This window comes from Hylobates moloch, unplaced genomic scaffold (genome assembly GCF_009828535.3).
Source record: "Hylobates moloch isolate HMO894 unplaced genomic scaffold, HMol_V3 SCAFFOLD_9, whole genome shotgun sequence".
Lineage (NCBI taxonomy): Eukaryota > Metazoa > Chordata > Mammalia > Primates > Hylobatidae > Hylobates > Hylobates moloch.
In genome coordinates, this window is record NW_026652284.1 from 23463421 (window position 1) to 23484792 (window position 21372).

At 45.8% G+C, this 21372-nt stretch overlaps 1 protein-coding gene and 1 long non-coding RNA gene across 9 annotated transcripts; both read right to left on the bottom strand.

Moving 5' to 3' along the window:
* Window positions 1–118: 118 nt before the first annotated feature.
* Window positions 119–5958, bottom strand: RSRP1 (arginine and serine rich protein 1). Of its 8 annotated transcripts, XR_009214864.1 has the most exons (6): window positions 5749–5953; window positions 4875–5472; window positions 3324–3475; window positions 1711–1794; window positions 403–569; window positions 119–277 (listed from the first exon to the last, which is right to left on the bottom strand). XR_009214864.1 is itself a non-coding variant. In XM_032759364.2 (5 exons), exons 2-5 carry the CDS (start codon window positions 5404–5406, stop codon window positions 453–455), a joined length of 885 nt encoding a protein of 294 aa, XP_032615255.1. In that variant the 5' UTR covers window positions 5407–5472; window positions 5749–5953; the 3' UTR covers window positions 119–452. The 8 variants fall into 8 exon arrangements, 5 of the variants coding, with proteins under 5 accessions (XP_032615255.1, XP_058300089.1, XP_058300087.1 ...); XM_032759364.2 differs by having other exon boundaries at window positions 119–569; XM_058444106.1 differs by lacking the exons at window positions 119–277; window positions 403–569 and adding an exon at window positions 2622–2666 and having other exon boundaries at window positions 5749–5957.
* A 9981-nt stretch (window positions 5959–15939) lies between these two features.
* Window positions 15940–21372, bottom strand: LOC131384219 (uncharacterized). The gene is made up of 2 exons (XR_009214865.1): window positions 20188–21372; window positions 15940–19413 (listed from the first exon to the last, which is right to left on the bottom strand). It is a non-coding gene; the product is annotated as an uncharacterized LOC131384219 (long non-coding RNA).

A 21372-nucleotide genomic window follows, 5' to 3' on the forward strand; every position in this document is an offset into this window, starting at 1 on the left:
GGGCCAGTCGGCCTTGGACTTGGGATTTAACAGGGCTTTAATCAACACACACCTCCTTATATCTCTACATTAAATAAAGGCCCATTAGGTAATATATATACAATAAAGACTATAAGAATGAAAACAAGAAATTTATTAAATATACAAAACAGGAATACAGTTCAATTACTGTGTCTAAAAAATCTCATTTTTACATAACCAAGATAATATTTACAACTATATACAAAAGACTCCCACCTGTGCATAACCTTTGGCCCATCTGTGCTATCTCTCATATCTGCAAGAGAAACCTAAAATGTTAATATTTGAGTATTAAGTATTTACATCTTTTTGTGTCGGTTTTTAAATGCACAAGTACCCCTGAATGGCTCAAAGGGATGGGATAATGCTAGAAACACTAACTTGCAATAAAGTGCAGTTTTCATGCAAACTTCGCCATTAGTTTTCTTCTTTTAGATAGGTATCCACAGTCCATATGGACTTTTTTTCTGATCTATTTTTGGTGATCTTGAACATGTCTCTTCTGTGGCAGATTTAGCTGATTTTTGTATTGGCTTTGCTACAGAATTCTGTAAAAGAACAAATTCAGTCAGCTTCCCAAACATACATTGTACACTTTTTTCACACAAAAAAGTACACTGAATAATCCCATGTATGAGCCTTAGAGATACTATCAACTGCTGGGCGCAGTGGCTCACGCCTGTAATCCCAGCACTTTGGGAGGCTGACGTGGGTGGATCACGAGGTCAGATGTAGACCATCCTGACCAACATGGTGAAACCCTGTCTCCACTAAAAATACAAAAATTAGCCGGGCGTGGTGGCATGCGCCAGTAGTCTCAGCTACTCGGGAGGCTGAGGCAGGAGAATCGCTTGAACCCAGGAGGCAGGGAGAGGCTGCAGTGAGCCAAGATCGCGCCACTACACTCCAGCCTGGGTGACAGAGCAAGACTCTGTCTCCAAAAAAAAAAACAAACAAAAAAGGATTATCAACCAAACACATAGTGTGAACCTTAATTGTAGCTTCATTCAAAAAGTGAAGATACTGGGGCAGCGGGGAGACGCTGGACATACACAAGGTATAATGACTTTGAGGCTTCGTTTTTGAAACTCTTATTTTAAAACATTGTGATTAAGGAGTATTCTAAAGATTTCCCTTTAAAATATTTCAATAAAAGGGGACCCTTAAAAGGCAAAATATCGAAACTAATGTGAATGTTATATATGTTATGAACCCATTATAATGGCCACTTATAAAAGTGGCTCAAAAATAAATGATTTTGGCCGGGCGCGGTGGCTCACGCTTGTAATCCCAGCACTTTGGGAGGCCGAGGCGGGCGGATCACGAGGTCAGGAGCTCGAGACCATGGTGAAACCCCGTCTCTACTAAAAATACAAAAAATTAGCCGGGCGTGGTGGCGGGTGCCTGTAGTCCCAGCTACTCGGAGAGGCTGAGGCAGGAGAATGGCGTGAACCCGGGAGGCGGAGCTTGCAGTGAGCCGAGATTGCGCCACTGCACTCCAGCCTGGGCGACAGAGCGAGACTCCATCTCAAAAATAAATAAATAAAAAGAAAAAAAAAATAAATGATTTTAATTCTATTTAAAAAGTTTGTCAGTAGGCCCCCAACTATCACCACAAAGATAAAAACACAAAGATGCAAATACATCCTCAATCCAATTTTTGAGTGATCAATGCCTGGATATACTTACATTAGAGCTAAAAGCTATGCTTCTTTGCTGGGTAGGTTCTTCATTGGGATTTCGAGTTCCATCTTCTGTTACCTTTTCCAACAGCTAGACAGGTTAAGAAAAAGTGTAATTTTAAAACACATACCCTTGGTTTCTAAATCCTATATTAAAAAAATAGCCTAATTGTATACAAAATTTAGTTGTAGACACAAAAATCAACTTGGATCTAACAGCCTAAGTAACAGAACTATTGAGTTTTCCCCTTAACAAAACTGATTTAATATTAGGCTCAAGACACTCTTCCCATAATTATTTTACTTCCCTGATGGCAAATTTAAACTAATTTTTTAATCAGTTTTCTCAGGTTGAATCAAGTTAACTTTTAAAAAGTAAAGCCACATCAGAAAATACCTCGTTTTAAGAAACTAAGGCATTTGCCAATTAGGCACCTAATCGTCTGAAGGAAGACCTTGTCTACTAACACTGAGCAAACCCACGTCTGGGCCCAATTGCACAGATTCATTTAGATACAGCATCTTTTTTTTTTCTCTTTCCCCCGAAACGGGAGTCTTGCTCTGTCACCCAGGCTGGAGTGAAAAGTACAGTGCAATTTGCTAATGCACATCCTGCACATTTCTGGAGAATTATAATAAACTTATCTGCAAGTGAAGCAGGCCTCCTCTTCTGTAATCTCTCAAAACATCTGGAATATATTGCATATATTATGAAAGGGACATCTTTTTCACAGATGCCCCACCATTACAACGTGTACCTTTGCTTAGTTTAAAAACTGACTTTAATACTTTATGTAAATAGTACCTGTCCCAAATTCTAGCATGCACATGGATCTACCAACAAAAAAACTAAGTTTTCAGTGTGTGAACATAAACTTCAAATTAAACCTCTGATGCTTTAGCCCATGTATCAATTACCAACAGATTTTCTTCATCAATGTCTGCAGACCACATTCATGATTTCTATAAGACAGAAATAAAGCAGATAAACTATACTGTATATGCTGAATACAGAATTCGTGGGAACATAATGCTGCAAATGAATGCTACAAACACTCTGTAAATAGCTTAGAAAAACTAGTAATAGAAATCACCAAAGTACCAGCTAATAACGGTGTTATAAGAGTACAGTGTTAACTGAAAATGAAAAAAATAAATGTATTTTTTGAGACAGGGTCTCACTCTGCTGCCCAGGCTAGAGTGCAATGGTGCAATCTTGGCTCACTGCAACCTTAGCATCCTGGGCTCAAAGATCCTCCTGCCTCAGCCTCCCAAACAGCTGGGACTACAGGCATGCATCACCATGCCTGGCTAAATTTTGTATTTTTTGTAAACACGTGGTTTTGCCACATTGCCCAGGCTAGTCTGGAACTCCTGGACTCAAGCCATCTGCCTCATTACAGGCATGAGGCACCATGCACGGCCAAATAAAGCTCATTAATCTCCCATTTTCATGGGTATGACCTTGCCTATCTTCAGATTTGCTACTTTGAATTTAGCACATTATATATATCTCTAGACTTCCCAAAAAGTATAGTCTTAAGGTAAGATATAAGTGGCTAATCAGATTTGACAGTTGGCTTTCTGAAAGCTTTGTTCGGACAAACCTAGAATACTTACTTCAGGCTTTGCACCATTACTTGACACACCTATTCCACGGCTTGTTTCTTTGGCTACAGGTACAGTTCTGAGACTAGGTGGCAAGTCAATGTTGGTTGTTCCTAAAGCTTTCGCTGCATTGGCTTTTGCTATTTCTAACAGTTCCATTCGATCTTAAAAAAAAAAGAGAGATTTTAAAATACTCATTAATCTGGTAGTTATTTCCCAAGAGAACTCAGAATTACACGATATGTTATTTTGTGGTATTAAGTATATTAAGTCATTTGTTTTACAATAGGTAAACTAAGGTTGCCCTTGAACACTGGTAGCTGCGCTGGTCCACTTTACTAAATGCAGATAGAAAGTACCACAGTAGCCGGGCGCGGTAGCTCACACTTGTAATCCCAGCACTTTGGGAGGCCGAGGCGGGCGGATCACGAGGTCAGGAGATCCAGACCACGGTGAAACCCCGTCTCTACTAAAAATACAAAAAATTAGCCGGGTGTGGTGGCGGGCGCCTGTAGTCCCAGCTACTCGGAGAGGCTGAGGCAGGAGAATGGCGTGAACCCGGGAGGGGGAGCTTGCAGTGAGATCGCGCCACTGCACTCCAGCCAGGGTGACAGAGCGAGACTCCGTCTCAAAAAAAGAAAGTACCACAGTATTTGAGAGACTGTAAACCCCAAGTGTGCGCGAGAGCTCCATATGCGTCCTGGCACCAATCCCCCGAGTGAACAGAGGGACAACTGTGTAACTTTATTCACTGAAAATTCTATTCTCCAGCCCATTTCTTGCTGAAAAGAATAAAATTCTTAAATTATCAACAATTAGTTTTCAGTTTTCTTGACTAAAGGCCTGAGCGTCCTATTGTTTTGTCTTTTTGTTGTACTTAATTTTCTCTAGTTAATAGTGATATTTTGCTTTCTCTTCAAAGATGTATTTTTCAAAACCAGGGTTTTCTGCTATACATTCTTTATATAATACAATCATCACAACCACTGAACCAATACTGATAACACTACTGAAGTGTATTTCTACCAGCACCCCCGGCTAATTTTTGTACTTTTACTAGATAGTGAGCTATGTTGGCCAGGCTGGTATGGAACGCCTGGCCTCAAGTGACCCGCCCGCCTCCGCCTCCCGAAGTGCTGGGATTACAGACGTGAGCCACCGCGCCCGGCCTCCTAGGTCATTTAGAATACTCGACAATCCAATTTTATTCAGCAATAACGTCAGCTAAAAAAAGGCGTGTTTTGATATTGTTCTTCCCAATCACGTTAACTTAGAACCTTTAACTTAATCATAACATTTAAAAGGCTCCACCAAGAAGAGTCAGCCAATAGGAAAAAAAGTTCCCTACATCCTGAGCCATTTAACATCTAGCTGACCTTTAACCCTAAAGAGAATGCTGTCCACTTAAATACAGGTAATGTCCTTCCTCTTTCCTCCAACAAAAAAAGATTTCGGGCACTAAAGAAACTTACATTGAAACTACACAGCAACGTTGGTTCCCTAGCCGCCTCGTACACTGTCGCCATACACTACCACAAATGGAAAGGTAAATGACCCACCCACCTTTTTCACTTAAGCGAAAGGGGGTTCTGCTCCGCGACCTCGTCCTGGATCTGTCCCTCCATCTGCTGTGCTCCTCCGGGTACACTGTGCGACCAAAGCCGTAGTAGCGCTGCCCCCGCGCGATCGCGTAAGCCCTTCCGCAGTATGACCTTCCCCGAGAGTGCGACCTGCTACGGGACCGGGACCGGGAGCGGTACCGCGAAGGAGACCGGTAGTATCTCCTGGAGAATCCGTGGCGCCTCTCTCGGTAACGGCGGCTGCGGGATCGCGACCGGCTCCGCGAGTATGACCGCGAGTAGCGCCTGTACTTCCGCTGGTGGCGCCTTCGGGAACGGGACCTTGACCTGCTCCTCCGGCTCCGACTCTTGGACGAAAACCGACTCGAGACGCGGGAATGGGACCGAGAACTTCTGGAGAAAGAGCGGCTCCTAGACCGCGACGAGAGCCGGCTGGACCCGCCCGACCGCGAGGTCGAGGGCGAATCCTTCTCCTGCGGCGAGCCCGGCCACATGTCGTTCACGTAGTTGGACATCTTCCCCTGCGGCTTTAGCCTGCGCTTTCTCCGGAAAAGATCCCGCAAGCCTCAACTCCGGACTTCCTAAAAAACCGAGAGAAAAACAAGTCGCGTCGCGGAAGCCGGCGCCTGGCCACCCGGAAGCCACAGTCCGAGGCCCTCCGGGAGGCGGAGCCACGGCGCGGGCGGCGGCCGCCGCGACGGGAACCGAGCCCTAAAAACTCCGCTCGGCGCCCTGAAGCCGCGGCCTTGAAGCGAAACGCTGCGTTCCCCAAACGCGGGGCCCGGCACGTTTCCCGTCCCTCACTCCTGAGAGACCACCGCGGTGGTCCTGAGAGACCCCGTCAGCAGAAAACTTACCGCAGGCCGTCGACGCCTCCCTCACGACTGAGAGAAAGGCCCAACGGACGCCTTCCTTTCGGAACGTAAGACCAAGAAGGGCTTTTCGTCCCTGCTCTCGAACGGCGAATTCCACAACCTCCACCTCCGACGTCTGGACGCGCACTGAGGGACTACATCGGCAGACGCGTCGAAAGTACTAGAAGCTGGCCCCGGCGCATGCGCAGAGACGTTCCGCGGTGGGCGTGGCTCTCCTCTCGCCCAACCACCGCCCTGCCTCCTCCCTCCCCAAGCCGCGCCCTGTGCCTCGCGCCCTTGCCTCCAGGCCGCGCATGCGCAATGGGGCTCCAGGGGGGCGGTGCTTGATACATCTGGGTGTCCCGTTGCCTTTGGCTTTCCCCCGCTACCCTATCTGCGATAATTGCGGGACCGACCCAGTCACCAGAAAACTTCGAAGATGGGACGGCCCCGCGTGGGGTTACACCAGGCTCTGGCCTCACTGCACGGGCGGGGCTGGACGTCAGTGCCGGGCGGGGAGTAGGGCCGGGAGAGGAGCGGCCGCAGGCTGGAGAGGGCTCGGAGCAGGGCTCGGAGCTGGGGCCCTCTTACGGGCTGGTGCCCACAGGGTCTTTGCTGCCACCCACCGGCAAGTCGCAGACCCGGCCTGAGCCTCCCTGGACACTTCCTGGCCTCTTCCTCCTGTCCTAGGTACCGCGGCGCCAGGAGAAGGCGACCGCGTCCACACCCCGCCATGACGGAACACCCCAAGATCCCTGGAAATGCAGTATTGACGTAGAAAAGATGTTTTACTTCCATGTTTTGGCTAGGAAGGTAATAAGGTAGAGACAAAATAAAAAGACAACTGACCTTTAATCTGGGGATAAGAATGAAGTCTGAGATACCTCTTCCAAAAACTGGTGTGAGTGTAAACAAAGGTGACTATTTTACTTCTAGGGATCTACAAATGGGATGCATTTCAAACACTTCTTGTAATAAAGCATAACAATTACCTTGAAAATTGTGGGTTAATTGCCTTTTTTTTTTTTTTTTTTTTGAGACAGGGTCTCACTCGCCCAGGCTGGAATGTGGTGGGGCCATCACGGCTCACTGCAGCCCAGGCTCCCGAAGAGCTGGAACTACAGGCATGCACCACCATGCTAATTTTTGTATTTTTTTACCCACGGGATCTAACTGTGTTGCCCAGACTGGTCTCCAACTCCTGGGCTCAAGCAATTCTCCCACCTCAGCCTCCTAAAGTGCTGGGATTACAGACGTGAGCCCCTTTGCCCAGCCTATACACTTCTTTACAAGTACATTTTGACAAAAGCCACTTTCTTTAGAGGGAGATACAAACTCACTCATCTCTTGTTCATCTTCACCCCACATCTCCGCAGTTCATCCACATCTCCTGAGGATGCATCATGATGGAAGTAGTTCTTAAACAGTTTCTTCTCTAAATCTCAAGACAGTGAAGATACAATGCCCATCCATCAGAAACTTTTGCCGAAAGTTCTCATAAAGCTGTGTGAGTGGACAGAAAAATAACACAAGGCCAGGCGCGGTGGCTCATGCTTGTAATCCCAGCACTTTGGGAGGCCGAAGCGGGAAGATCACCTAAAATCAGGAGTTCCAGACCAGCCTGGCCAACATGGCAAAACCCCATCTCTACTAAAAATGCGAAAATTAGCTTGACATGGTGGCGGGCGCCTGTAATCCCAGCTACTCGGGAGGCTGAGGCAGGAGAATTGCTTGAACCTGAGAGGCGGAGGTTGCGGTGAGCTGAGATCATGCTATTGCACTCCAGCCTGGGCAACAAGAGCAAAACTCCGTCTCGAAACAAATATTAATAACACGAGTTTCACATTTGACAAGTATAAAAATGATGTGTTAGGGGAACTAAAGTTAAACTATACTTATGATACAGTTTTGAGCTCTTGGTTATGAATAGGAAAGGATGGAACAAGTCTCCGTAGACAGTTCATAGTATCAGTTAATGTGTGCCTAAAAAATGGTGATCAGAAAAATCCCAATTTTTTTTTTTTAAGACAGTCTTGCTTTGGCGCCCAGGCTGGAATGCAGTGGTGTGATCTTGGGCTCACTGCAGCCTCTGCATACTGGGTTCACACAATTCTTGTGCCTCAGTCTCCCGAGCATCTGGGTTTACAGACGTGCACCATCATGCCCAGCTAATTTTTTTTGTATTTTTAGCAGAGATGGGTTTTCGCCATGTTGGCCAGGCTGGTCTCGAACTCCAGACCTCAAGTGATCTGCCTGCCTCGGCCTCCCAAAGTGCTGGGATTACAGGCGTGAGCCACTGTGCCCAGCAAATCCTAGATATTAACAGGATTTTGGAAACAGTGGGAAACATTACTTTGCCCTCGTGCAGAATGTTGGTGTATTTGTCTCAAAAACATACGCGGTCTACCTGAGTTAAAGTCTGCAAAGGATGTCCCCTTCCTTTATTTCTCTAAACAATACATATTCTCTGAGCATCTATCCACTCACCTAATGAAAAAAATTCAACTTTAGTTATTAGAACATCTAGCACCTCATTTGTAGGCTAATTTAGGCAGAAATAACATCTTTACAATAGCAAATCTTTCCATCTAAGAATGTGACAATGTTGTAACCAAGCGAGTTATAGAGAAACGCCACACTTTGAGACAAATTATGGAGTCCTTTATTAGCCAGCGACCGAGAGACAGCTAGCACTCAAAATTGTCTCGGCCCCGAAGAAGGGGCTAGATTTTCTTTTATACTAAGGTCTAAATAGGGGAGGGGGGTTTAACTGAAGCAGTTTTACAGAAGCAGAACAGGCAAAAAGTTAAAAAAATTAACTGGTTATAGAAGCAGTTACAAAAAATAAACAGTTCCAGGTAAGGGGCTTAAACTATCACTAAGAGATAAATGCAGGGGCTTTAGGTAACTTCCACCGAGCACATTCCCAGGAGCTGCTGGTACAGCCTGCCTCAATATCTTATCTTATGCATTCCTGGATGTGCTTGGAGTCAGCTTGCACTAGTTACTCCCTTAGAGGGGATAAAGGGGGCTGCAAGTGAAGAAACTAAAATGGAGTCTGTCCGGCTCTCTCTGCTAGGGGAGAGTCACTCAGGTTTAAACAAGGTAGGGTATCACAACAAGTTTTAAATATGCCATTTAAGTTGGTTTTTTTGCTTATGTCCTTCATTATGGTAGGCAAACCAATCGCCTCCCGAACATGTCCATTCCCTAATTTCCTGGAACCTGTGAATATGTTACCTTAAGGTGGCAAAAGGAATTATGCAGATGTAATTACGGTTAAGGATCTGGAGATGAGATTATCCTGAAGTATCTGGGTAGGCCCAATCTAATCTCAGGAGACAGTCAAAGCATGAGAAGAATTTCATGCCCTGTTGCTGCTTCTGAAATGTAGGGGCGGGCCAGGCGCGGTGGCTCACGCCTGTAATCCCAGCACTTTGGGAGGCCAAGGCAGGCGGATCACCAGGTCAGGCATTTGAGACCAGTCTGGTCAACATGGTGAAACCCGGTCTCTACTAAAAAATACAAAAATTAGCCGGCCGAGGTGGCGTGTGCCTGTAATCCCAGCTACGCAGGAGGCTGAGGCAAGAGAATCACTTGAATCCAGGAGGCGGAGGTTGCAGTGAGCTGAGATCACACTGCTGCACTTCAGCCTGGGCAACACAGCGAGACTCGTCTCAAAGAAAAAAATAATTAGAAAAAAAAAAAAAAGAAATGTAGGGGCTTATGTGCAAGGGCAGGGAAAGAACTCTAGGGGCTAATGGTGGCTTCCAGCTGACAGCCAGGTAACAGACCTCAATCCTACATCATAGAACTGAATTCGGCCAACACATGGATGAGCAAGTGTTGGGGATCTTCCCCTAGAGCCTCCAAAAAGAAACAAAATGTGACTGACACCTTGACTTTAACCTGGTCAGACTCCTCACCTATAGAACTATGAGATACTAGATTTAGGTTGTTTTAAGCCACTAACATTGTGGTTATTTATTACCACAGCAATAGGAAAATAAAACATTCAGTAGAATTTATAGTTTTCCTTTTTTTTTTTTTTTTTTTGAGACGGAGTTTCACTCTGTTGCCCAGGCTGCAGTGCAATGGCGCAATTTTGGCTCACTGCAACCTCCACCTCCTGGGTTCAAGCAATTCTCCTGCCTCAGCCTCCTGAGCAGCTGGGACTACAGGCGTGCACAACACCCAGCTAATTTTTGTATCTTTAGTAGAGACGGAGTTTCACCACGTTGGCCAGGCTGGTCTTGAACTGACCTCAGGTGATCCGCCCACCTTGGCCTCTCAAAGTGCTGAGATTACAGGCATGAGCCACCACACCGGGGCTTTTTTTTTTTTTTTTTGAGACAGGGTCTTGCTTTTTTGCCTAGGCTGGAGTGCAGTGGTGCAGCCACAGCTCACTGCAGCCTCAACTTCTCAGGCTGAAGTGATCTTCCCAGCTTAGCTGCCTGAGTAGCTGGGACTACAGGCCTACACCACTACCCCCAGCTAATTTTATTAATTTTTTGTAGAGATAGGGTCTCCATTATGTGACTCAGGCTGGTCATGAACTCCTAGGCTCAAGCAATCCTCCCACCTCAACATCCCCAAGTGCTGGGATTATAGGCATGGGCCACCACACCCAGCCCTATAGCATTTTTCTTTGTTTTTTTTTTGAGACAAAGTCTTGCTCTGTCGCCCAGGCTGGAATGCAGTGGCGCAATCTCAGCTCACTGCAACTTTCACCTCCTGGGTTCAAGCAATTCCTCTGTTTCAGCCTCCCAAGTAGCTGGGACTACAGGCGCACACCACCACACCCAGCTAATTTTCATATTTAGTGGGATTTCATCATATTGGTCAGGACAGGATTTCACCATATTTGTCAGGGTGGTCTTGAACTCCTGACCTTATGTGATCCACCAGCTTCGGCCTCCCAAAGCGCTGGGATTACAGGCGTGAGCCACCACACATGGTCCTATTCTGAAATATTTTAATAATATTTGTAGATTGTGAATAAGATTTTTGTTGTTAGATGTTAACTTTGGGTTTTTTTATTTTTTTATTTTTTTGAGACGGAGTCTTGCTCTGTTTCCCAGGCTGGAGTGCAGTGGCACAATCTCAGCTCACTGCAACCTCCACCTCCCAGGTTCAAGCGATTCTCCTGCCTCAGCCTCCCGAGTAGCTGGGATTACAGCCGCCCACCACCATGCCCAGCTAATTTTGGTATTCTTAGTAGAGACAGGGTTTCACCATGTTGGCCAGGCTGGTCTCGAACTCCTGACCTCAGATGATCTGCCTGCCTCAGCCTCCAAAAGTGCTGGGATTACAGGCATGAGCCATTGTGCCCCGCCTAGATGTCCACTTTGTTTTAAATGTTTCAGCAGGTGAACAACACCTCCTAGCTGAGTTAGATGAATAACATCTGAGTTTTTAAAGCCAATATGAAGTTATTTTCCTTTGATAGGTAAATTCAACCCTTTTACTGGAACAAGTGCAGTGTTGACCTTATCCCTTTTATTGGTGTCTATTTTTCTTTTTCTTTTTTTTTTTTTGAGAGACAGAGTCTCGCTGTCGCCCAGGCTGGAGTGCAGTGGCGCGATCTCGGCTCACTGCAAGCTCCGCCTCCCGGGTTCACGCCATTCTCCTGCCTCAGCCTCTCCGAGTAGCTGGGACTACAGGCACCCGCCACCACGCCCGGCTAATTTTTTTGTATTTTTAGTAGAGACGGGGTTTCACCGTGGTCTCGATCTCCTGACCTCGTGATCCGCCCGCCTCGGCCTCCCAAAGTGCTGGGATTACAAGCGTGAGCCACCGCGCCCGGCTGGTGTCTATTTTTCATTACAGACTGTTTTTTTCACTTTTTCCCATTTTATTTTGTCAGCTTATCAAGTATCTTTTTTCCTCCCATCCACTGTTTTTTTTTTTTTTTTGAGACGGAGTCTCACTCTGTTGCCCAGGCTGGAGTGCAGTGGTGAGATCTTGGCTCACTGCAAGCTCCGCCTCCTGGGTTCACGCCATTCTCCTGCCTCAGTGTCCCAAGTAGCTGGGACTATAGGCGCCGGCCACCACACCCGACTAATTGTTTTTTTGTATTTTTAGTAGAGACGTGGTTTCACCGTATTAACCAGGATGGTCTCAATCTCCTGACCTCATGATCCACCCGCCTTGGCCTCCCAAAGTGCTGGGATTACAGGCGTGAGCTACTGTGCCCAGCCAGCAACTAGTGTTCTCATGGGAGAAGAAGGCTTTTTGGAAGACCCTGTCATTGCATTTGTGAGACTGGCTCCTGCTGTCCTCCTCTCAGAGCTATCTGAGGTTTCTGTTCCTATGACATAAAGAATTAGTTCCAATTATTCTCTCAGTAGGTTCAAAACCAAAAATTTTTATCTGCTGAATGAACAACAATACTGCTTTATGTAATAAAAACTCATTTAAATTTTTAATATTCAGTCATTATACCAAATACTTTGAGTATTAAAGCATAAAGAATTATCTTTCTTTCTGGAACCAAACAATGAAATAAATATCTCTTAAAAAAAAAAAAACTGCGTTTGTACTGTTATAAGTTTGGCATCATAGGAGATTTGGCCTAGAAAACACTGTCATTTTAGGTGTTATCCAATGTTCTGCGCAGGCACTGGAGTCAGAGAAAATGGAGTTGAATCCTTTCTCTGCCACTCTTTGAGGAGAATCTCACCATTTATTATGCACTGTAGAATACAACAAAATACAGCCATATACCATATAACAACATCTTGGTCAACAACAGACTGCATATATGATGGTGGTCATCCAGTAAGCTAAGGTTAATTTATTATTATTATTTTTTTTTTTTTTTTTGAGATGTAGTCTTACTCTGTCACCCGGGCTAGAGTGCAATGGCACCATCTTGGCTCACTGCAACCTCCGCCTCCTGGGTTCAAGCGATTCTCCTGCCTCAGCCTCCGAAGTAGCTGGGATTACAGGCGCCCACCACATCTGGCTAATTTTTTGTATTTTTAGTAAAGATGGGGTTTCACCATGTTGGCCAGGCTGATCTCAAACTCCTGACCTCAAGTGATCTGCTCGCCTCGGCCTCCCAAAGTGCTGGGATCATAGGCCTGAGCCACTGTGCCTGGCTTTGTTTGCTTTCTAAACAGATAACAGTGTGCTCATAGAAACTGCTTTGACATGACTGCAATCATGTGTTTCATAGAAACTTAATTATATTATATCACTAGAGTCTTCAGATTTTTATACTTTTTTTTTTGAAACGGAGTCTCACTCTGTCACCAGGCTGGAGTGCAGTGCTGCAATCTCAGCTCACTGCAACCTCCGCCTCCCAGGTTCAAGCGATTCTCCTGCCTCAGCCTCCCGAGTAGCTGGGATTACAAGTGCGCACTACCACGCCCAGCTAATTTTTGCATTTTTAGTAGAGATGGGGTTTCACCATGTTGGCTAGGATAGTTTCACCAGGATCTCTTGGCCTCCTGATCAGCCTGCCTCGGCCTCCCAAAGTGCTGGGATTATAGGTGTGAGCCACCGTGCCCAGCCTATACTTCCCTTTTTGAATACCATTTGGTGTTTTGAAGAATTAACAGCTTTGTGAACGTGGCAGTGCTTGTGATTCAGGCTTCCACTGAGACCAAGGGGAGAACCTGGCTGCAGGACAAACAGATGGACAGCGTGTGCCAGTGTTTAAATGCTCTTCTGAAAGCTGATACCACAGCTCTCTGTACACTGATTGCACTTGCATCCCAAGATTATATTATTGTTTTCTATTGCTGTGTGTCACACTTTGCCAAACAGGATGTGGAAAATGAATAAGCAGTTTTCTTAGGCACTTCTTAACAGACAATTGGTCAAATGAACTCCATTGCTTAAGAAACGCATAAACACCATTTAGTCACTGAATATAGCTATATGTATAGTTGTTACTATGGGGAATCTTGTTTTGCCAATTTTCTTTGAAAATTCTGGCAGGCCAAGGTTCTTTTTGTTTATGTAATACTTGAAAAATAAAAATGAACAAGCTAACAAACTACCAAGTTTTCACTTACATAAATGTAGTTGCATACAGAAAATGTGACTGTGAATTAATTTTTCTAGGACTTTTAAACTATAAGCACTATTTGCATGAAAGAGAACCAATCTATCAATTACAAACTCACAGAATTTTATAGATTTTTTTTTTTCCTACCCAGCACATAAAACAGAAAGAATTTGAAGGCACCCTCCAAACACAGGGGAAGGAAGTTGTGTGTATATCCTCATTGTCTTTCACATTCTAAGGTGGTTCCACTCAGTGACTGAAATCCTTAAGCATTGTATTAGTCTGCTTGGGCTACCATAACAGCAGCTTAAACTGTTGTTAAGCCACTCAGACTTAAACAACAGAAATTTATTTCCTTATAGTTCTGGAGGCTGAAAGTTCAAGGTGCTGGCAAGGTTGGTTTCTGGTGAGACCTCTCTCCCTGTCTTGCAGATGGCTGCCTCCTCCCTGTGTCCTCATAGAGCCTGTCCTCTGCTTTTACACTTCTGGTGTCGTCTTTTTTTTTTTTTGAGACAGAGTCTCGCTCTATCACCCAGGCTGGAGTGCAGTGGCCCGATCTCGGCTCACTGCAACCTCTGCCTCCCAGGTTCAAGCAATTCTCCTGCCTCAGCCTCCCGAGTAGCTGGGACTACAGGTGCCCGCCATCATGCCTGGCTAAGTTTTGTATTCTTAGTAGAGACAGGGTTTCACTATATTGGCCAGGCTGGTCTCGAACTCCTGACCTTGTCATCTGCCTGCCTCGGCCTCCCAAAGTGTTAGGATTACAGGCGTGAGCCACCGCACCTAGCCTCTTCCTCTTCTTATAAGGACATCAGTCCTATTAGATTAGGGCTCCACCCTCATGACCTCATTTGACCTTAACTATTATTTCTTTAAAGCACCTATTTCCAAATACAGTCACTTTAGGGGTTAGGGCTTCAAAATATGAATCTGAGGGAGATCAATTCAGTAAATAGCAGTAGTCATTAATGGACAATATATACAAAGATAATTTCATGATTACTGTCCTATGTATAAACGTCCTCAGTGTTCCACTACCTTTATCCAGATTTACTATCACAGACTTTGCTCTGAGAAAAACGTGATTTCTTTTTTTTTTTTTTTGAGACAGAGTCTCACTCTGTCACCCAGGCTGCAGTGCAGTGGTGCAATCTCGGCTCACTGCAACCTCCGCCTCCTGGGTTCACGCCATTCTCCTGCCTCAATCTCCCGAGTAGCTGGGACTACAAGTGCCCGCCACCATGCCCAGCTAATTTTTTGTATTTTTAGTAGAGACGGGGTTTTACCACGTTAGCCAGGATGGTCTCAATCTCCTGACCTCGTGATCCACCTGCCTCAGCCTCCCAAAGTGCTGGGATTACAGGCATGAGCCACCACGCCTGGCAGCTTGTTTTTTTTTTTTTTTTTTTGAGATGGAGTCTTGCTCTGTTGCCCAGGCTGGAGTGCAGTGTTATGATTTTGGCTCACTGCAACCTCTGCCTACCATGTTCAAGTGATTCTCCCACCTCTGCCTCTCGTGTAGCTGGGATCACAGGCACACGCCACCACACCCAGCTACTTTTTGTATTTTTAGCAGAAATGGGGTTTCACCATGTTGGCCAGGATGGTCCCGAACTCCTGACCTCAAGTGATTCTCCTGCCTCGGCCTCCCAAAGAGCTGGGATTACAGGTGTGAGCCACTGTGCCTGGCCAAAAATGTGATTTCTTATTTCCCACATTGCCAATTCCATTTCAATTAACTATAATAGCTATATCTATTGAACACTCAAGTGTATTCTAGAAACTGTTCCTGATTCTGGGGATATATCCATGAATGAACTATAGTCCCTGTTATTAAGTAATTTGTAGTCTGACTAAACCATTAGAAATTCAAAAAATGGCTACTTTCAAAGACATCTTGGAGTTCAGGAGTCCCACACTGCGAACCATATTACCTAATAATCCAACCTGCTTGTAATTCACTTATTTAACTAATATTTATTGAGTGCCAACTTTGAGCCTAAGATACAGCAGTAAACAAATGGATAAAGTCCCTGTCCTCATGAAACTTATATTCTAATGGAAGAAACAAAAAACAAACAGATACAGGATGTAGTATCAGGTAGGGATAAATACTTTGAATTCAAACAAAAGTATACGTAGTCAGGGTTCTCCAAAGAGACACAGCCAATCGGATACATAGATATATAAGAGGGGGTTTATTAGTTAGAATGGGCTCACATGATTACAGAGGCTGAGAAGTCCCACAACAGATTGTCTGCAAGCTGGAGACCCAGGGATACTGGTAGCATGGCTCAGTCCAAGTCCCAAAGCCTCAGAATCAGGAAAGCTGATGATATAATTCTTAGCCCAAAGGCCTTAGAACCCCAGCAGTGATGGAAAGGCTGGTGTAGGTCCTGGAGTCCTGAGACCCAACAGCCTGGGATCCTGAAATCCAAGGGCAGGAATGGAAGCGTGTATTCCAGCTCCAAGAGAGTAAGACCAATTTGCGTTTCTTCCGTTTTTGTTCCAAGCCAACTGCACGTTGAGGGCGGATGGTTCCCTCTTAGTCCATTCAGTTATGTATCAATCTCTTCTGGAAATACCCTCACAGACAAACTAACAAATAATGCCTTTCCAGTTCTCTAGGTATTCTTTATTTTATTTTATTTTATTTTTTTTTCTAGGTATTCTTTAATCCAGTCAAGCTGACACCTAAAATTAACCATCACATAAGTTAAGGAGAAAGAAGACAACTTGTAGGGGAGGCTGCTATGCAAGACAGTGTGTGAAGGAAGGGCTCTTTGAAGAGGTTAACATCTCAGCAGAGACTTGAATGAAGTGAAGAAGTGAGCCATGTGGGTATGCGGGATACAACTTCCAGGTAGAGAAGACAAGTGTGGTGTGTATTAGGGTCAGCAAAGAAGCCATGTGACAGAGAAGGGTGGGCCAGGGAGAGAGAGATAAGTGATCTAACTCCTGAGGAGGTGGCCTGGAGCTAGAGCATGAGGATCTCGTAGGATTTTATTCTGCAAGGTGAAAAGCCATTGTATTAGTCTGTTCACAAACCCGAGACTAGGCAATTTATAAAAGAAAGAGAGGTTTAATGGACTTACAGTTCCACATGGCTGGGGAGGCCTCACAACCATGGCGAAAGGCAATGAGGAGCAAGTCACATCTTACATGGATGACAGGCAAAGACAAAGAGAGCTTGTGCAGAGAAACTCCCCCTTATAGAGCCATCAGATCCTGTTAGACTTATTCATTATCACAAGAACAGCATGGGAAAGACCTGTCCCCATGATTCAGTTACCTCCCACTGGGTCCCTCCCACAATGCATGGGAATTCAGGATGAGATTTGGGTGGGGACACAACCAAACCCTATCATTCCACCCATGGCCTCTCCCAAATTTCATGTCCTCACATTTCAAAACCAATCACACCATCCTAACAGTCCCTCAAAGTCTTAAATGATTTCAGCATCAACTCCAAAGTCCACAGTCTAATATCTCATCTGAGACAAGGCAAGTCCTCTCCATCTATGAGCCTGTAAAATCCAAAGCAAGTTAGTTACTTCCTAGATACAATGGGGGTACAGGCATTGGGTAAATACAGCCATTCCAAATGGGAGGAATTGGTCAAAACAAAGAGGCTACAGATCCCATGAAAGTCCAAAATCCAGTGGGGCAGTCAAATCTTAAAGTTCCAAATGATCTCCTTTGACTCCACATCTCACATCCAGGTCAAGCTGATGGAAGGGGTGAGTTCCCATGGTCTTGGGCAGCTCTGCTCCTGTACCTTTGCAGGGTACAGCCTCCCTCTCAGCTGCTTTCACGGGCTGGCATTGAGTGTTTGCAGCTTCTCCAGGTACACGGTGCAAGCTGTCGGTGGATCTACCATTCTGGGGTCTGGAGGACCTCTTCTCACAGCTCCACTAGGTGGTGCCCCAGTAGGGACTCTGCGTGGGGTCTCTGACCCCACATTTCCCTTCTGCACTGCCCTGGCAGAGGATCTCCATGAGGGCCCTGCCCCTGCAGAAAACTTCTGCCTCGGCATCCAGGCATTTCCACACATCCTCTTTAATCTAGGTGAAGGTTTCCAAACCCCAATTCTTGACTTCTGTGTACTCGCAGTCTCAACATCACATGGAAGCTGTCAAGGCTTGGGGCTTGCACTCCCTGAAGCTACAGCCCAAGCTCTACCTTGCCTCCTGTCAGTCATGGTTGGGAGTGGCTGGGATGCAGGGCACCAAGTCCCTAGGCTGCACACAGCACGAGGACCCTGGGCCTGGCCAACGAAACCATTTTTTCGTGATACCTCTGGGCCTGTGATGGGAGGGGTTGCCATAAAGACCTCTGACATGCCCTGGAGACATTTTCCCCATTGTCTTGGGAATTAGCATTTTGCTCCTGTTACTCATGCAAATTTCTGCAGCCAGCTTGAATTTCTCCTCAGAAAATGGGAATTTCTCTTTTCTATCACATTGTCAGGCTGCAAATTTTCTGAACTTTTATGCTCTGCTTCCCTTATAAAACTGAATGTCTTTAACAGCACCCAAGTCACCTCTTGAATGCTTTGCTGCTTAGAAATTTCTCCTGCCAGATACTCTAAATCATCTCTCTGAAGTTCAAAGTTCTACAAATACCTAGTGCAGGGGCAAAATGCCGCCAGTATCTTTGCTAAAACATAACAAGAGTCACCTTTGCTCCAGTTCCCAACAAGTTCCTCATTTCCATCCGAGACCACCTCAGCCTACGGACTTTATTGTCCACAGTGCTATCAGCATTTTGGGCAAAGCCATTCAACAAGTCTCTAGGAAGTTCCAAACTTTCCCACATTTGCCTGTCTTCTTCTGAGCCCTCCAAACTGTTCCAAACCCTACCTGTTACCCAGTTCCAAAGTCACGTACCCATTTTTAAGTATCTACAGCAGCACCCCACTCTACTGGTACCAATTTAGCCACTGAAGTAGTTGGAGAACAGAAGTAATAGACTCTGGTTTACATTGTAAAAGCTTCTCTGTGGCTGCTGTGTGAAGAAAATATATGAGAATGAAGCCCCAAGATGAAGCAGGGACACAGCTGCAGTGGTTAGAGTAAGAAATGATGCTGGCTGGCACTGAAGTGATAGCCTGGAGGTTTGTGTGTGCACATGCATGTGTATGTGTTTTACAATGGTAGGCCCAACAGATACTGTAATCCACACTATTTTTTTTTTTTTTTGAGACAGAGTCTCACCTGTTGCCTAGACTAGAATGCAGTGGCACAATCGGCTCACTACAACCTCCACCTCCCAGGTTCAAACGATTCTTGTGCTTCAGCCTCCCAAGTAGTTGGGATTACAGGTGTGTGCCACCGTGCCCAGCTATATTTTTTGTATTTTTAGTAGAGATGGGGTTTTGCCACATTGGCCAGGCTGGTCTTGAACTCCTGGCCTCAAGCAATCCTCCCACCTTAGCCTCCCAAAGTGCTGAGCCACCACACCTGGCCGCAACTGATTTTTAATCATGAAATGACACATACATTTAAAAAACCCAATACCTATAATATTCCTGGCTAGTACTCTTCAAATCGATATCATCAAAAACAAAGAAAGTATGTGAAACTGACACAGCCAAGGGGAGACTAAGGAGACACAACGACTAAATGTAATGTGGTATTCTGGAGGGGATCCTGGAACAGAAAAAGACATTAGTCAAAAAACTAAAGAAATCTGAATAAAATGTGGGTGTCAGTTAATAATAATGTATCATATTAGTCCAGTAATTGTAACAAATACACCACAATAATGAAAGCCATTAATTATAGGGAAAATGGAGGGGTTACTTTGGGTGGCTGGCTTTTGCTATTTCTAGCAGCTCCATTTTATCTACAAAAGACAAACATTCATTAAGTCCCAAAAAGGTAAACAATGACAAATTAAGCATGTATCTTATTAATAAGAGTAATATAAAGATGTTCACTCATATTTATAAATATTTGACAATCATGTTAAGGCCAGAAAAGATAAAAAAGGGTAGAGGCAAAAAACGCAAAGATAAAGGAGTTAATATCTTTTCTCCTGCAGTCATTAGCTTATTAAAAGAGAATGTTTAAAGCTGCTCAGAGCTGGTAAACTAATGTTAAGTCACTAACAGGAATTTAAAAGGTTTCATTAAGAACTGCCTGCACTAGATTCCTCCACCCTGAGACATTAAACAATCACGATAAACCTCCTGAGTGGTAAGAAATTGTCCATTTAAAAATAGGCTATAGATTGTATTATGCAGTTTTATCTACTAATCGGCTAATACCCCGCCAAAAACAAACAAAAAAACCCCAAAGGGATATAAGTTTCATCCATCAAAGGAAACAACAGTCACCTTGGTTCCCATCCCACTCATATACTGCCGCCGTACATGTAAATCAGATGAACCTGTGCGTATCTCTTAACGATAAGTGACCCACCTTTTTAACTGAAGTGAAAGGGGGTTCTGCTCCGCGACTTCTTCCTGGATCTCTCCCTCCACCCTCTGGGTTCTTTCGGGTGCACCACAGGGTCAAAGCCGCAGCAACGCCGTCTCTGTGTGATCGCATGTGCCCTTCTGCAGCACGACCTTCCCCCGAGAGTGACCAGCTACCGGACAGGCACCAAGGAGGGGTACCGAGCACCTCCCGGACCGGCGGCTGCAGGATCGCGAGCGCCTCGCTAGGGAGACCGCACGTTGCGCCTGTGCTTCCTCCAGTGGCGCCTTCTGCAAGGAGACCTCGACCCTGCTCCCTCTCCGGAGCTGGATCTGACTCCTTGACGGTGATTCCAGACGCGAGACCCAAACTGACGGCTTCTAGAAGACGGGCAAGCCCGGCCACAAGTCGTTCACGTAGCTAAGACATCGTTGCTGCCGGCTTCTTACCGTCCTCCCCTTTGTAAACGGTCACCTCCCGAAAACTCAGGCTCTCCTCCAACAGTGGTTCTCAAGCGAGGCGATCTTCCCCGGGAGGGGATATTTGGCAAAGTCTGGGGGCATTTTTGGTTCACTGGGGCTGCTACTTGCATCCACTGGGTAGAGGTGGGGGATGCAACTACACATCATCCTACGAAGCACGGGACAGCACCCTCCCCAACCCAGACAGAATTAGCCCGCCCAAAACCTCAGTAGTGTCCAGGCTGACAAACCCTGCCTTAAACAAACAGCAAAGAAAGGCCAAGTCCCATAAGTGGGTCACCGCGCCGAGACTGGGGTCCACGGGACACCTCAGCCACGCCAAGCCGGGAAGTCCCCGCCTCCTGGAGCTGAACCCGCCCCTCTCCCAGAGGTGGAGCTGCGGGGGGCGGGAACAGGCACGGAGAAAATAAACAAGACTAAAAAGTCCTGAGTAGCGCTGTGTGGCTGCAAACCTGAACCCACCTTTTGCACGGGACCCGGCACTCTTCCTGCCACCCACACCTGAGAGGGCTGAGGGGCCGACCGCAGTACTAGAAAACACTCGTCACCTCACTCAAGACGGGTACAAAGGCCAACGGACCCCTTCCTTTAGAAAGCTCAGCACACAGAGCAACTTCTCACGCCTACTCTCAACGGGCGTACCCCACGCTGGCACTTCCGACGTCCAGCTGTGAACCCAGAACTGCGGAAAGCCCCTTCGCCGAGC

What these genes read in the sequence shown, in the direction of transcription:
- RSRP1 (XM_032759364.2), bottom strand. Translation starts at nt 5,406, where the DNA reads ATGTCCAACTACGTGAACGACATGTGGCCGGGCTCGCCGCAGGAGAAG. An exon ending in GTAATGGTGCAAAGCCTGAA is followed by an intron (nt 1,795 to 3,323) that starts GTAAGTATTCTA and finishes TAACCTGTCTAG; the next exon opens with CTGTTGGAAAAGGTAACAGA. An exon ending in GCATAGCTTTTAGCTCTAAT is followed by an intron (nt 570 to 1,710) that starts GTAAGTATATCC and finishes GTTCTTTTACAG; the next exon opens with AATTCTGTAGCAAAGCCAAT.